This window comes from Eretmochelys imbricata, chromosome 2 (genome assembly GCF_965152235.1).
Source record: "Eretmochelys imbricata isolate rEreImb1 chromosome 2, rEreImb1.hap1, whole genome shotgun sequence".
Lineage (NCBI taxonomy): Eukaryota > Metazoa > Chordata > Testudines > Cheloniidae > Eretmochelys > Eretmochelys imbricata.
In genome coordinates, this window is record NC_135573.1 from 266,258,121 (window position 1) to 266,273,459 (window position 15,339).

The 15,339-nt window shown below is 42.7% G+C and overlaps 1 protein-coding gene across 4 annotated transcripts in view; it reads right to left on the bottom strand.

The window, feature by feature from the left end:
* Window positions 1-14,998, bottom strand: part of SMARCC1 (SWI/SNF related BAF chromatin remodeling complex subunit C1) — a 183,713-nt gene extending 168,715 nt beyond the window's left edge. For 3 of the 4 annotated variants that reach the window (XR_013344985.1, XR_013344986.1, XM_077808521.1), the window contains exons 1-2: window positions 14,759-14,979; window positions 2,149-2,268 (exon numbers count right to left, since the gene is read on the bottom strand). Coding sequence is in view for 2 of the 4 variants with exons in the window: in XM_077808521.1 (XP_077664647.1) it covers window positions 2,149-2,268; window positions 14,759-14,935 (297 nt within the window). In the remaining 2 variants the exon portion in view is untranslated. Of the gene's footprint in view, window positions 1-2,148; window positions 2,269-14,758 lie in introns of all 4 variants that reach the window. The other variant, XM_077808520.1, reaches the window with a different exon arrangement.
* Window positions 14,999-15,339: the final 341 nt, after the last annotated feature.

Sequence of the window (15,339 nt, forward strand, 5' to 3'; positions counted from 1 at the left end):
AGTTGGGCTCCACTTCTGCAGCAGGAAGATTGCATGGGGCTGGTCCTGAAGATCCCTTTCCGTGTAAAAGTTTTTGTAACAAAAACCAAAACATTTTTATTTTGTGAGGACCAGCAAAAAATTTTTTTACAGACTTATTGCTAAATGCATCTCATATTGATTTATTTATTACAGTACCTGAAGCGTGCAAGGCACCATTTCACTTCAACCAATCAAGGGGTATACCATACCACACATTCCAGAATTGAGAGCAGAACATCAGCTGGAGATTTAAAGGGTCCATTAGGTCTCATTTAGTCTCTCTCTAAGGGGGTCAATATAGGATTGCTTTCTAGAGTATGGATAAAATAGCAGAGAGGACTCTAATTTTAAATTGGAGAGCATGCTTCAGATTTTAACATTCTTTTCCAGTATCACTAGTCAGGATATTTGTAAGTTTAGAGCTGGCTGTAAAATTGCACAATATTTCCATTGAAAATGCATTTTCAACAAGATTTGGCAGGAAGAGTTCTCAGGTAAAGGATGCAGTTACTGGGGAAATCGGGGGAGGAAAAGAGAGAGAGAGCGTGCGCCCCAGATCCAGGATGTTCCCATAAGCCAAGGGAAATCTGTTGATTATATGAAGCAATAACCACAACTCCATATGTGGCAAGAACTAATTTTAACCATGCAATGTACTAATCCATTTTTTGCTCCTAGAAAGTAGAAATCTTTTGATCATCAATTTAAGATGTTATAGTAGGAACAAGTTTAAGAGACATCACATGATTCTACATTCCAAGCCACTGGAAACTCCATACATAGGAATGGTGAGGTAAATAAAAAGCTTAAATGTACAGTTCAATCACATATTGTTTAAATCAGAAAGGTGTGAGTCTTAGAAACCTGCACTAAAGCAAAGAAATACATGTATCAAAGTTATTTTCTACTTTCTTTTAAAAATACACTTCATTCGAATCCTTTTTTTTAAAAAAACCCTATAGAACTCTAGAGCAACAGTTCGTGACACCATCTAGCTTGAACACTACAACCTACATTATTCATAACCTTTGAGTTACGCAGCAGCTCTACTCCATGGTGGGTGGGTGTGTGAGACAGAGAGAGAAAGAAATCTAGACTTGAGTTATTCAGATCCTAAGAGTGTCTGCTTGCAAAGTGGGTTCTTTTCCAAGGTATGAAATGGTAAATCTGCTACAGAGTTTCTTGGATGAAACACACTACCTAAGTCCAAAGTAGATTTAGCTTCAGCCATTACAAGTGGGCCCTTTATATTCCCCCAGATGATTATGATTTTGCAATTTAGTTTTCCTATTTTTAAAAATTATTTTTCCTCTCCCATTTCAGTGTGTGAGGCCAGCATAGAGGAGAAACTAACTATATAAAAGCAACAGTGAAATTGTCCGAACAAGTGCACTTTGTAAACCAATTGGAAAAAATAAAGATTTTCCTTATAATCTTTCAGTGACAGTAATGGGGGGGCATGGATGAGTGTTCCTATCGCACTCCCCGTCAGTATCTGGCCCAAGCCGGGGAAGCTAATGATCCGACCAGCGGACCAAATTCGGTGATGAATCCTGGTCACATGCCAACTGAGACACACTGCGCATACGCTAAGAAAAAGTGACAGTAATATTAAAGTGCTATTTGCAATACTATCAGGGAAAACAATGGCAGATGAGTGATTTTTAAATTGATTGTATCCATTTAATAGTGTCTAATTAAAACATAGCCACAATTATGAGGAATAAACTGTGAAATCTGGTAAAAAATTTTTGACCAAAGTTGAAAGTTATAAAGCTATCAGTATTGCTGATAAAGATCAAATCCAAGTTATGGTAAAATATTTCCAGATTTGACCCTACAAAAATTACTATGCCATCTGAAAATTAAAATCACTCCTCACTTTCAAATGAGCTACTGAATATTGAAATGGCAGGATGTTTTAAACTTAAAGCTTGTTTCACAAGACAGGAGGACCAAGCTGTTCGCTCATCTGCATTAAGCATTGACAGTGACTGTAGAACAGCCACAGATCTACCTTCTCAGCTGGAACTGTGCCACTGTGTGATTTGGCAACAAAAATATTGGATGAACAAGAATGAAGTATACTGCTATAATGGCAGTCGCTCCTGGCATTCAAATACTCACAGGAAGTTTGGTGAAGGCAGGATTGGTGACATGTTTCCCAAAGGCATCTTCCTGGAACTGCAGCAGCTGCACCACCAGCCCAGCCAATGTTTTATTGGTCGGAGCATCTGCCTGAACGTACTGAAAGACACAAACACATACTTACTGGAGATGGGGCAGAAAGACAGTACAATTCCTCTGGCAATTCAAAGACCAATTCCAGCAAGCTTCAGGGCACCTTTTTTTTTTTTTTTTGCGCTAGCTTTTACACTCATATAATCTTTAAAATACATAAACAAAACTCAGTTTTATTTGTCAGGAACTATGCTTTCAATCCCAAATAAACCACACTGCCATAATCCACGAGAGGGGATAAGGTATGTATTTCTGTAATACAGCTCATCATCAGCAAACAGTGGACATTTGTCTATTTTTGGCTTTTTGTTATCGGTTAGTTTTTAGAGTCATGGATTTTACCTTCTTTAACAGTCATTTAATTGTATGAAATGCAGCTATGTTAGAATGGTCATTATAGTCAGCCACATTTACAAAATCTTTTTTTTCCTGCTTATTTAATGTATTGCTTTAGACTGATTCATGATAACCTGTACTTTAATATCTAGTCTAAGATTTGGCAAATATCTGTGGATCGTTATTAATTCAATGGATTCAATATTCTTCAGAAAAGGATTAAATACTTAGAGATAGAAATCAGATTGAGTTCTAATGCTAATTCCAGCCCTCAGATATATACAACCCACTAGGAAAACACTGTCTTCTCCTCTCGCAAAAGAATTACCCTGTGTATTCCACATTAATTCACTAACCTTTAGTGTATTCATGCACAATCAGGAAAAATATACCCAGAAGACCAAATTTCTGCAATTTTGCAACAATCTACAATCAGGTACTTTTTCTCCAGGATATATTTATTTCCCCAGGCACAGTACCTCAGTGTATGACCAGTTCATACATAATCTGAGAGGCTATTAGTTGGTCAGTAAACAGACTAATCATTGAGCCATTTACCTGGTGAACAACTAATATAATAGCCAAGCAGAATGTCTTATATCTTCCACTGTTTCTGTCTAGCCAGACTTCTATATATACACTTCTCGTGGAATTCTGTGCCAAAAAATTAAAAATTCTGCACACAGTATTTTAAAATTCTGCATATTTATTATGTCAAAAATAACACAATATAATCACATAAATTTCAATTATTTTTGGTCATTTATTTCAAAAGACCTGTTATCAAGAATGTCTTTAATGATACAGACAACAAAAAAGATTCAGGAAATGTTTTTTGACAAATAGATTCCTTACTAGGCATATTAATCCAGAACTCTGAGTACTAATTCATTTAAACTACAATATAGAACCATATTTCCCACACCCCTCAGAAGCAGTGCAAAGGCTTGGGGTGGTCACTGGTAACGAACCTGGGAGGGTTGTTGGGTATGGGTGGGAAAAGTATGGAAGAGGGTTATTTTGGGGGGGGGAGAGAGAGAGGACAGATTGTTAGAGAGCTTCCCCCATGCAGACCCTGGCTGACTCTTAGCCTCTCCCATTTAGTCAGGCACATCTGCCTGTCCCCATGTTCCTGCACCCCCATGTGTCTTTGCACCTCGTCCATGTGCCCCTCCACCCCCATTCAGACACCTACTCCCCACATCCCCATGTGGCTCTGCACCCCCTTCTCATGTTCCTATGAGGCTCTGTACCCCCTCCCCCTGTCCCCATGTGTCTGTACCCCCACCCAGCCATCCCTTGTCCCTATGTAGCTCTGCACCCCCTCCCACACCACCATGTGGCCCTGCATCTCCCTCCCTCTGTGGCTCTGTGCCTCTACTCCCATTCAGCCCCTGCCCCAGTCTGTCCTCCCTCACTAGCCCTTATGAGCCCTGTCTGACCCTCCACCCCCAGCACCCCACGCTGTCTGTCTCCCCATGGCCCCTGTCTCCTAACCTGGCCCACTGTTAAGAAGCCAGGCTCTCTCTCTCTTCCCTAGCTGGCGGGGAGCTGCTGCTTTGTTCTATCGCCACAGCGCCCTCTGGTGGGCAAAACGTGGATCTGCAGCAACATTTTGGCAGAAGCTTTTTTCTGCACAAAAAAATTAAAAATATGTGGGGCTCATTAATTATCCACATGCACAGTAGCACAGAATTCCCCCAGGAGTGTATATATACAGTACCTTGAGAAGTTCATGAAGCAAGAATAGTTACATAACCATCAGAACTCCCACAAATATTTCTATTTTTTGTTAAACAATTCTGTTACACACATCAGGCACTTGTCATTTCAATTTAGCCTGTTAAATAACCAAATAAAACCCTTTAAGCCAGTTACTAAAGCAGCATGTAAGAAGTGATGGATACTGTAAAGGGTATGCAAAAAGAAAAGTAGTACTTGTGGCACCTTAGAGACTAACAAATTTATTTTAGCATAAGCTTTCGTGAGCTACAGCTCACGATGAAGTGAGCTGTAGCTAACGAAAGCTTATGCTCAAATAAATGTGTTAGTTTCTAAGGTGCCACAAGTACTCCTTTTCTTTTTGCCAATACAGACTAACATGGCTGCTACTCTGAAACCTGTAAAGGGTATGGGTTTCTCACCATTAGACTTCAATAACTAAATACTTAAACTTGTAAGTGACTTAGTACAGTAACTCCTCGCTTAACGTTGTAGTTATGTTCCTGAAAAATGCAACTTTAAGTGAAATGATGTTAAGCGAATCCAATTCCCCCATAAGAATTAATGTAAATGGGGTGGTTAGGTTCCAGGGAAAAGTTTTTCACAAGACAAAAGACTATATTTCTGGTGAAAAAAGTGTGAAACACACAGAGTATAACAGTTTAATACTGTACACAGCAATGATGATTGTGAAGCTTGGTTGAGGTGGTGAAGTTAGAGGGTGGAATCCCAGGGAATGCCTTACTGCTAAATGATGAACTAGCACTCGGTTAACACATTGTTGTTAATGTGGCTCACACTCAACAAGCAGCACGAATGGAGGGAGGGGAGACAGCATGGCAGACAGAGACACACACCCTGTGTGTGGGAGAGAGAGATGTGCATTGTCCCTTTAAGTATGCTGACACCATTTTAAGTACATTGCCTTTAAAAAGCTCTCTCCATCCTGAGCCCTGTCCTGTCCCCACCCTGCTCTATATGGAGAAGGGGTAAGCGGGGGACAGGAGTAGGGGGGAGAGGGACACCCTGACATTACCCCATCTCTTCTCCCCTCCCCTGAACAGGGAGCAGGAGGCTCCTGGGAGCAGCTCCAAGGCAGGAGTAGCACATGACAGTGGGGGGGGGGGGGGAAGGACAGCTGAACTGCCAGTAATTGATAGCCTGCTGGGCAGCTGCTGCACAGGGAACTGAGGGGAGCAGGGAGCTGGTAAGGGAGCTGATGGAGGGGCTGCTGGCCCACCCTGGTTCCAAGCCCCCACCAGCTAGCTGTAACGGGCTGCTCTTCCTGCAAGCAGTGGACAAAGCAGGTGGCTGCCAAACGTTATAAGGGAGCATTGCACAACTTTAAACGAGCACGTTCCATAACTGATCAGCAATGTTAACAACGACACAACGTTAACCGGGACGACTTTAAGTGAGGAGTTACTGTACTAGCTGTAGAAGCAAGGCTGACAATATCTGGAGAATGAAGTTTTAATGATTCAAAGAATATGAACGACACATGGCAGCACAAGATTCCCCAAGTTGCCTCACTTGTGTGTGTGTCTCAACCACGACATAAAAAGGGCAGATGGTTTCCAACCTGTTCAATTATTCAATTCTCTGCCAAAGGGGAGACATTTGTGGTAATTTTGTAATGTGGATAGCTTCCCACTATAAACTAGAAAGGTCACCAAACCATTTCATACAGGCCACCATAGAGCACTCTCTCCTAATTTGGGCTGGATTCTATCAGGTGACCTAAAAGAAGGCAGCTTTGTCTGTTACCTACTAAGAACCATTATGCCTCCTGATAACTACTCTATCTTCTGGAAGTTTTAAGACTTATTTAACCAAGAAGGAAAGCACTTCATAACATTCATACAGTGCTGTAAGTGTATATGGCTGTAAAAGAGGTGACAAAGGTGACAAATTGCTGCTCCTACAGTTTAGGGCTTAAAAACAAAAACTCAATTAGTGTTGCTGAATCTCTTCATTTTACAACTGTTTAGATGAACAAACAGGGTTGTGCTGAATCATCAACAAAAGCCCTGCAATTCCCAGAAAACTGAGCCAACCATGCACAACAAAAGTCATCACTCTACCTTGTCCGATTTCACATAACATTTTGAACTTTCAGTTTAAGTAGTATTCTTCAACAAGTATCAACCAGATTGCATAGGAAAAAGTGTAGTTAAAATGCGCATTACTAAGCTACAAAGTTAACTTGTACAGTAGTTAGTGTATGGAACTGACAGCATGGAAGTCAAGTGTCAGACGTTATAATCTTGTTTCCATTCTATTTTAATAGAAGTTTATGAAGACCAAAATATTTATTCAACAAGAACAGCATGTGCACACATGTTCAAGAAACAAAGCTGCCAGGTCTAATTTTAGGCTTACCAGCCTCAATAGCACCTAAGTAGAGTAGCTTACCTGTGCTTATCATTACATCTGTTAGAACATATCCTCTCACCCTCAAAAGCAGTATGTAATCTGCGCATGCCAAGAAGAAAAATACTACCATTTCCAAAAAGGCTATTTTGTGGATGATCCTCATCCTGTCTAAAGGAACTTCCTTTATATAAAGTGTTATTCAATAACAGGACAACCTTAGTAACCATGAAAACCCATTTCACAAGGCAGATCCATTCTGTCATCTCTGGCTCTTGCGTCGTTGCAGTTTGACCGCATCTCAAACCAGTTTTATTACTGTTTAATTTCCCTGAAATAAGTAATTTAAAATGGTTTGAACACTTTTTTAAACTTTATATAGTGCATTAAGTTTAAAGCACCGTAAAAAGTGAGACAACCCTTAAAATTTCTAAAAATAGGTAAGTATGAAGTGTTCCTTGTACAGATAGACATTCTCTTCTGTGCTTCAGGCCACATTAAGAGTCAGTAACCAAAGTAGGATTAGAACTCTAAACATTTTGACTCCACAATCCACGCTCATTCCTTCAGATCATATTGCTTACCAGGACTCAAAACAAGTTGCATTTTTTTTTGTTTTGTTTCTGAAGCATTCTTCAGCCTACTGTAACAAAACTTAGAAACTTAAAGAGCACAAAATGTAACCTCACTCCAGAATACCAATATTTAGAAAAAATAAAATATTCTTAACCTGGATTATTATATATTTTTAGCTGCTACTTTAGTTAGAATTCCAATCCCCCCGCTCCCCCTCAGGAAAATGCACCTGGGGGTTTGGATATATTTTGAAGTGTACATTTTTTTCACTCTTATTTCTTAATGGAGATTTGTGAATCCCACTCCCACCTCACACAGAGTTAAATTAAACCTGAGGGCTGTCAAGTTGATGGAAAAGGAAATAATTAGAAATAGAATATAGGAGTCCTAATGCTGTCTCAGATTTGCTGTGTTACCTTGAACATGGACATGTTCATTTAACCTCTGTCATTTAACCTCTGTGCCTCCATTTCCCCCTCTACAATAAGAGGATAGAACACTTAGCTACATCAAAGGAAAAGCTTTGAAGGGTCCTCTCATTCACCGTCTGAAAAAGCTGTACAAGAGGGCCTTGCTATGGGCTTTTGCCAGCAATATTAATCCAACCAGATTCTTATTTGCCAGCTGATTCATAGTTGATTTTTTGGGGAAGGAGACAGCAGTGAAGCTTACAAGAATCATTCATTTTCATATTACTTTCACCCATAATGAGCAGAGGCAGCGTATGAGCCTGCAGAGAAGGAAACACAATAAAAAGTTTTAGAGTAAGCTGCCCTAGGGCAAGGTCTATGCCTTCTTGTGTGTTTGTAAACTCACCCAGCGGACTGTTGGCACTACAGGAAACAATATAAGACACATACAGAAACAACACTAAAATGTCAGACTTGGATACAAAAGCAAGGAAACCCAACTTTAAGGCCACCACTATCCTTAAATAACTCAACTGTATGTTGTAGCACTTTCACACAAAAGACCACCACTTTCCTGACAATTAACCATAGCTAGATTCAATGATTTGAGCTAAAAGCAGAACAGCAACAACAACACTAGATTTGTGTCTTTAGCTCCTTTTAAAAAAAAAAAATTGATTTTCAGATTAGCTCAAAGGAAATTAGCAGAGAAACACTTGCTAATTTAATGTTCCAATGGTACTGATAAGAGACTATGAAACAAATATGGAGATGACAAGTTTTTCCAGCCCAGATGCTAGTAGCTAATGTGAAACAAGTTGGCGGTCTCAGTCCACAGGTACATGTCACAAACCACAAAAATTAACACTTTAACAGCTGCCAAGGACTGAAACAACATGGGACATCCCTCCAGGTCAGGGTTGAGGCATGTTAACAGAACTGTGTGTGGGAAGCTGGCACTGCTGATGTCTGTGCTGTAACTTTTGTGGCTACATAGCAGACTTTCAGCACCACTGCCATCAAGCCACTGTTTCAACCAGCACAGAGGCCCCTTATTTAAAATGTAAAAGGAAAAACAGTAACCTTGTTTTAGTAAACCAAATTAGTCTATTGCAGTAGTAAAAATTAGACCAGTTTGAAAAACAAAATTTTGTGGCTCAGATCACTTCAGTATTCAGTAAGAATCCCAAATCATACCCACTAAACACACTCAAAAGACAGCCAATCCTCATGTTGCTTGCATTCTGAGGCAGCACACCAGCTGTTTACCCATTTGTTTTTATTGCAGATCTCCACCATACCATCTGTCAGTGCTTTTTGTAGCCACCAACCTGATTTTCAGAAGCACTGAGCACCCGCAGACTGCAGCTAGACTTGGAGGTGCTTAACATTCCTGAAAATCATGCCCAGGGACTACGTCTTTGGTCTGAAATCAACACGAAATTCGATTACGACAAGTACAAAGTACTTTACTCAGGGAAGAAAAAATCAAATGCACAACTACAAAATGGAGAATAATTGGCTAGGTAGTAGTACTGCTGACAAGGATCTGGGGATTATAGTGGATCACAAATTTAATATGAGCCAACCATGTGATGCAGCTATGAAAAAAGGCTAATATTGTGGGGTGTATTAGCAGGAGTCTTGTATGTAAGACACAAGAGGTAACTGTCTTGCTCTTACTGCCACTGGTGAGGCCTCAGCTGGAGTACTGTGTCCAGTTCTAGTTGCTACACTTTACGAAAGATGTGGACAAACTGGAGAGTCCACAGGAGAACTACAAAGATTAGGTCAGGTTTTATAAACCTTTTCTGTAAGGAAAGGTTAGGAAACTGGGCATGTTCAGTCTTGAGAAAAGACAACTGAGAGAGGGACCTGATAGTCTTCAAATTATTAACAGCTATCACAAAGGACGACAGTGATCAATTGTTCTTCATATCCACTGAAGGTAGGACAATAAGTAACAGGCTTTATCAGCAGCATGGGAGATTTAGGGTATGTCTTCACTACCAACATTAAAGCGCTAGCGTTTTAATGTGGCTGTGTAGTCGCAGCTCCAGTGCTGGGAGAGAGCTCTCCCAGAGGTGTAAAAAACCACCCCCATGAGGGGAGTGGCTTCCAGCGCTGTAGCACTGTCTACACTGCCACTTTACAGTGCTGAAACTTGCATCACGCAGGGATGTGTTTTTTTCACACCTCTAAGCGAGAAAGTTTCAGTGCTGTAAAGCAGCAGTGTAGACAAGGCCCTAGGTTACATATTAGGAAAAACTTTCTAAATATACGGGTACTTAAGCTCCAAAATAGGCTTCCAAGAGAAGTTGTGGAATATCTCATCATTGGAGGTTTTTAAGAACAGGCTAGACAAATACCAGTCAAGGATACTCTAGGTGTATTTGGCTCTGCCTCAGCACAGGGGGATGGACTAGATGACTTCTCTAGCTCTCTTCCAGCCCCACAGTTATTTGAGTCTATAATCTTTAATGCCAAAGCTATTTGTTGATCTCTTTAGCATAAAAAGTGTTGGATGTTAAATGAAGAGAATGTGTGCTGGAAATTAAAGACCACCCAAAATGTTAAAATATTTCCAGCAGAACTATAAATGGCACAGCATAAAGTAGAGAGAGGTATTTTAATAGAAAACAATTAGTTGTGTAAACATTAATATAACATGATGCTAGTTGCTGTACATGCACATCAGGGCCTGACAAGTGGAACCTCTGATCATTAGTGAATTATAAATAATAAACTATATTAAATAATTTACTCAACTTTTCATAGTTTGAATTAGATTTCTGTGTAAAATAGTATTTTATCCGGTATCTGTCCCACATTATGTGCATTAGGTCGAAGAATATCTCAGTCCTGACCAGAAAAGGATTTAACACTCCAAACACAATTGACTAGGCCTTCAAAGAACCCCACAACACAAAGCATGGGGATCAAACTCATTCAGAGGAGAGGTCTGAATTCCATTTTTTATTATGGTCAAAGGGTGGGAGTAGAAATGCAAGACTCCCTACTACTTTCAATCGACAGCATAACTCCCAGTTATGTCAATAGATTTGCACACAGATCGTGAATAAAATTGTTTTTGTAGTCACTGAACTTTTAGAGTACCTTGCTATCAATTCAATATCACTAACAGTATCACTGTTTTAACTAGCAATTTTACTTGACTTATGGCTCAATTGTTCACATTAATTCATCTACCAAACTTGGTCAATGGAAAAATAAGGTGACCACTATATCTGCTTTTTGTTTCTCTTCCTTCCCCATCCTTCTTTCTTGATTTCTCTTCCTCTTTCCTGTGTTTATGTGCATCTTCTATTCTTCCCTTTGGATTTCTTTCACTACAGCAACTCCCAATTCCCACCCTCCTTCCGTGGACTTCATTCCCACGCCCTTCCTCCATGTATCCCACTGAAATGATCAACAATGAAAGAGTTATTTTTGATGTTAGCGTCATCATTGGTCTTTAGCACTGATATCCTAATGAGATTAATAAAGGGTGAGGGAATTCACCCTTAGAGTTAGTTTCAGGTTTTCTGCAGACTCAGGAAGACAACACTGCACTGATTTACATTTGATTCACAGTTGGAAAATTACCTGCGTAATCGAAAGCTAGAAACCTAATTCTTCTTTAAAAAGCCTGGATTCTTCAGTTTCCACGTGTCATGCAGGCCACAAAATTTTTCAACCAGACACACACTGTTCAATTTATTAAGGACACTATCCTGCACCAGTTGAAGTCAATGGAAGTTTTCGCATTAATACAGTAAGACTAAAATAGTTCACTATAAAAACTGTAACCTGTGAAAACTGCTATTAGTCTTATTAATAGAAAGATGATAAACATTTACATCTGATGCTCTAGTTTTACTAATATTTAAAGACATTTGACTATATAAAATTCCTTTGTTTGCCAAAATGGAGAAGCAGTTCTTAATTCCCTCCCCCCCCAGTTTTTAAAAAGACTATTCACTTCTCTTTTACAGAGGTCCTAAAAAATTCATTTGCCAAGAATGATTAGATATCTTTTCCAGGCAAGTCCTATCAACTTTGCAGAATCTAAATTTTCATGTAAGAAAAATATTAAGTGTCCAGCCATTAAGGTTAAAATTACCTTCGCATTTAACCAATGAATTGCTGTCTTAAGCCTACACTATGATGGATCCAATGCCTCTCCTGACGCTAAGAGCTTTAACAAGCTACAACAGAGTGAAAAAGTTCTTGCCAGTTTTCACAGCTACAATCCAGAATCCTATATGCAGCAGTGAAATTAACAAGAACTGAATTAACATCACTCTGATGCTGTTCAGACCTTTCCTCAAGGAAGGGTCTGAACAGCAAGAGGGCAGGTACTGATTCTATTCCCCAGGAAGGAGGACTCAAACTGAGGCTAGAAGAGTGGTAAAGCAGTGGATAAACAATCTTCTCTCACATTAGCCAGGGACTCTGGGATGGAAATCTTGGGAAACGGAGTAAAAGAACACTGCTTTCTTCTAGGACCCAGAAATATTGGAGGAACCTCATGCTTATAGAAACCAATTAGGCTTCAGGTTGATATAAAGGATGGAGCCCCACCATAGTCCAGGAACTATATTTGAGGTCGGGAAGGAATTTTCCTCCAGGGCAGATTGGAAGAGGCCCTGGAGGTTTTTCGCCTTCCTCTGTAGCATGGGGCACGGGTCACTTGCTGAAGGATTCTCTGCTCCTTGAAGTCTTTAAACCACGATTTGAGGACTTCAATAGCTCAGACATAGGTGAGAGGTTTTTTGCAGGAGTGGGTGGGTGAGATTCTATGGCCTGAGTTGTGCAGGTGTTCAGACCAGATGATCAAAACGGTCCCTTCTGACCTTAATATCTATGAAACAGCAGGTTTTCTAACCCCCCCCTGTCCCAGCAGCTTAGGTGAAGGATGGGGAAATATCTAGCTTCCCATCTGGGTTTTGCTCCAGATAATGCTCCTCAACTTTCATCTAGGACTTTGGCTAGAAGGCTTAGCCTTCTGGAACTAAGTATTTGGTAAGACTTCAAAGGCCCACATGAATTGTGGAATGGGAAGACGGAGAAGTTGATGGGATAAACTAGAGAAATACAATATGGAGAGACTTAAAAAGAAAATAAGGTAGAGAAAACAATGAATGGAAATACATGGGCTGAAAGAAAAAAAGACACTGAATAAGATAATGCAGGACATGTGATAACTTTACATGCTATTATAGGAAAAGACATGGAGTGAACAAAGAAAGGGAAAGGTATAACAAAAGCAAGAGATATATAATTAAGTTTTTAAAGCTTTAATAAATAAGAATTTGATTAGCATGTTTTAAATTCAGTTTAGCAAGTACTTTTATTTAAATTGCAGGAGTCGTGGCTTTGAGAGAATACTGGCCACACAAGTATAAAATCAGAAAGCTGCACTGGAGTTACAAATCAGTTTAAAAACAATTTTGTTAAACCAGAGCAAAACCCTGTGCAGACAATCTTATTTTGATTTAAAAGTGGATTATTTTGGTTTTGCTTAAATCTATAAGGAAACTATTTCACCCAAATCAATATCAGCCATTCAAACTGAAATAAAACTGTACATAAAGGGTTTTGCTGGCTTAAATATACTGACTTAAAAAAATCATTAGCTAAACCAGTGCAAGTTTGCATGCAGATGAAGCCACAGTCCTCAGAAAAATGGTCATTGGGTAAATTTTTCAATTCTTGTTCTTTTATATTTAAACAATGGAGCCCTGAACTTAATAAGGTTATAGGAATGACGGCTGGTCCAGATAGGTTATTAGCCTGGGACTCAGGAGACCTGGGTTTAATTCCCTACTCTACCATAGACTTTCTACAAGGTCTTGGGCAAGTCATTCTCTGAAAGTCAATCGTCATCTGTAAAATGGGATAAGAGCACTTCACCACCTTCTAGCTCATAAGAGTGTTTGAAGATAAACAGATTGCACTCAGACACTGCAGTAAGCCACAAGCTGTACAAGTACTTAAGCTAAAGAGCATCAGCAACCCAGTTTTAAATAAAAGTTAACTTAAAACTCCACAGTTTCTCTCCATTATATTATAATCATGCTCAGCATGACTGGCGCCTCATTCTGCTGGTGCTATACATGTCACAGAGTTTACAGTCCAGTACACATTATATATTCCCACAGCTGCACACAAAGAAACTACAGTTAAGACCAAGACCAAGAGAGCTCCCTATAAGTTGTGTAACCGGTGAAAACTAGGTTCAACCTGATGTTTAAGACTTCTCTGCAGCGTGGATTTAGTCAGGCTGAAGCTGAGAGAAAGGCAGAGGGGAAGGACTGGCGAAGCCACCACAGCCTGGGGAGGGGAGCGGGATGCTCCGGGGCGAGCGACCGCTGCAGAGTAACATGACCAGCCCGCTGGCCGGTAAGCCGGGCCCGCCGAAGGCCGGGATCCCGCTCCCACCACCCAAAGGAGCGGCTAGCCCTTTGTTACCGCTCCCAGACTACCTGGGGCGCTTCGCCGCCAGCCCCGAGGGCCGGGCCGCCCCTTCCTGTAGCGCTTCCCCGGGCCCCCCCGCCTCCGCGCGGGCCAGGCCGCCCCCTCCTGTAGCGCTTCTCTAGACCCCCCGCCCCCGGCTCCCTCAGCTCCTCGGGGCCGGGCTGTCCCTTCCTGTAGCGCTTCCCCGGGCCCCCCCGCCTCCGCGCGGGCCAGGCCACCCCCTCCTGTAGCGCTTCTCTAGACCCCCCCCCGACCCCGGCTCCCTCAGCTCCTCGGGGCCGGGCTGTCCCTTCCTGTAGCGCTTCCCCGGGCCCCCCCGCCTCCGCGCGGGCCAGGCCGCCCCCTCCTGTAGCGCTTCTCTAGACCCCCCCCGACCCCGGCTCCCTCAGCTCCTCGGGGCCGGGCTGTCCCTTCCTGTAGCACTCCCGCGGGCCAGGCCGGCCCTTGCTATAGCGCTTCCCTCGCCCCCCCCCCCGCGGGCCGGGCCTTCCTATAGTGCTTCCCCTCCGCGGGCCAGGCCGCCCCCTCCTGGAGCGCTTCCCTAGACTCCCCCGCCCCACCACCCCTCAGCGCCCCAGTCCCCGCGGGCCGGGCCGCACCTTCTTGTAGTGCTTCCCCAGCCAGACCCGCACCGCGTCCAGCTGGGACACCGTCTCCGGGCTCTCCCAGAACTTGCCCGTGGGGCCGCCGTCCTTCCGCCGCGACACGGACAGGGCCGCCAGCCCCGCCGCCGCCCCGGGGCCGGGGCCACCACCTGCAGTCACTGCCGCTGCCATTGTTACTCTCGCCGAGCGCCGCCACCGCGGCCCTGCGCCTCCCACTCGCCTCCCTCCGCGCATGCGCCGAGCCCCGCACGCCCCGCCCCTTGGAGCATGCTCGGGAATACCGCTCCCTGCCCCCGCCACCGCCGTGCACGCGCCGGTTCCCCACCCCCCCGCGCCGCCACCGCCTCTGCGTCGGCACCCTGGGCCGCGCTCCACGCACACTCCAGACGCCTGCTATCTCTGCGCATGCGCTAGTTTCCCACTCTCCCCCCCTTTCCGTGTACTCTCGCTTGTGAGATCCAGTCTGACCTTCAACGCTTGCCCCTCCCCCAACCCTGCTGTGCACGCATGCGTCAAACCTCAACCGCCCCGCACGGGCCGCACTATGCCTGTACGCATGCGCCCACTAGTCCAAG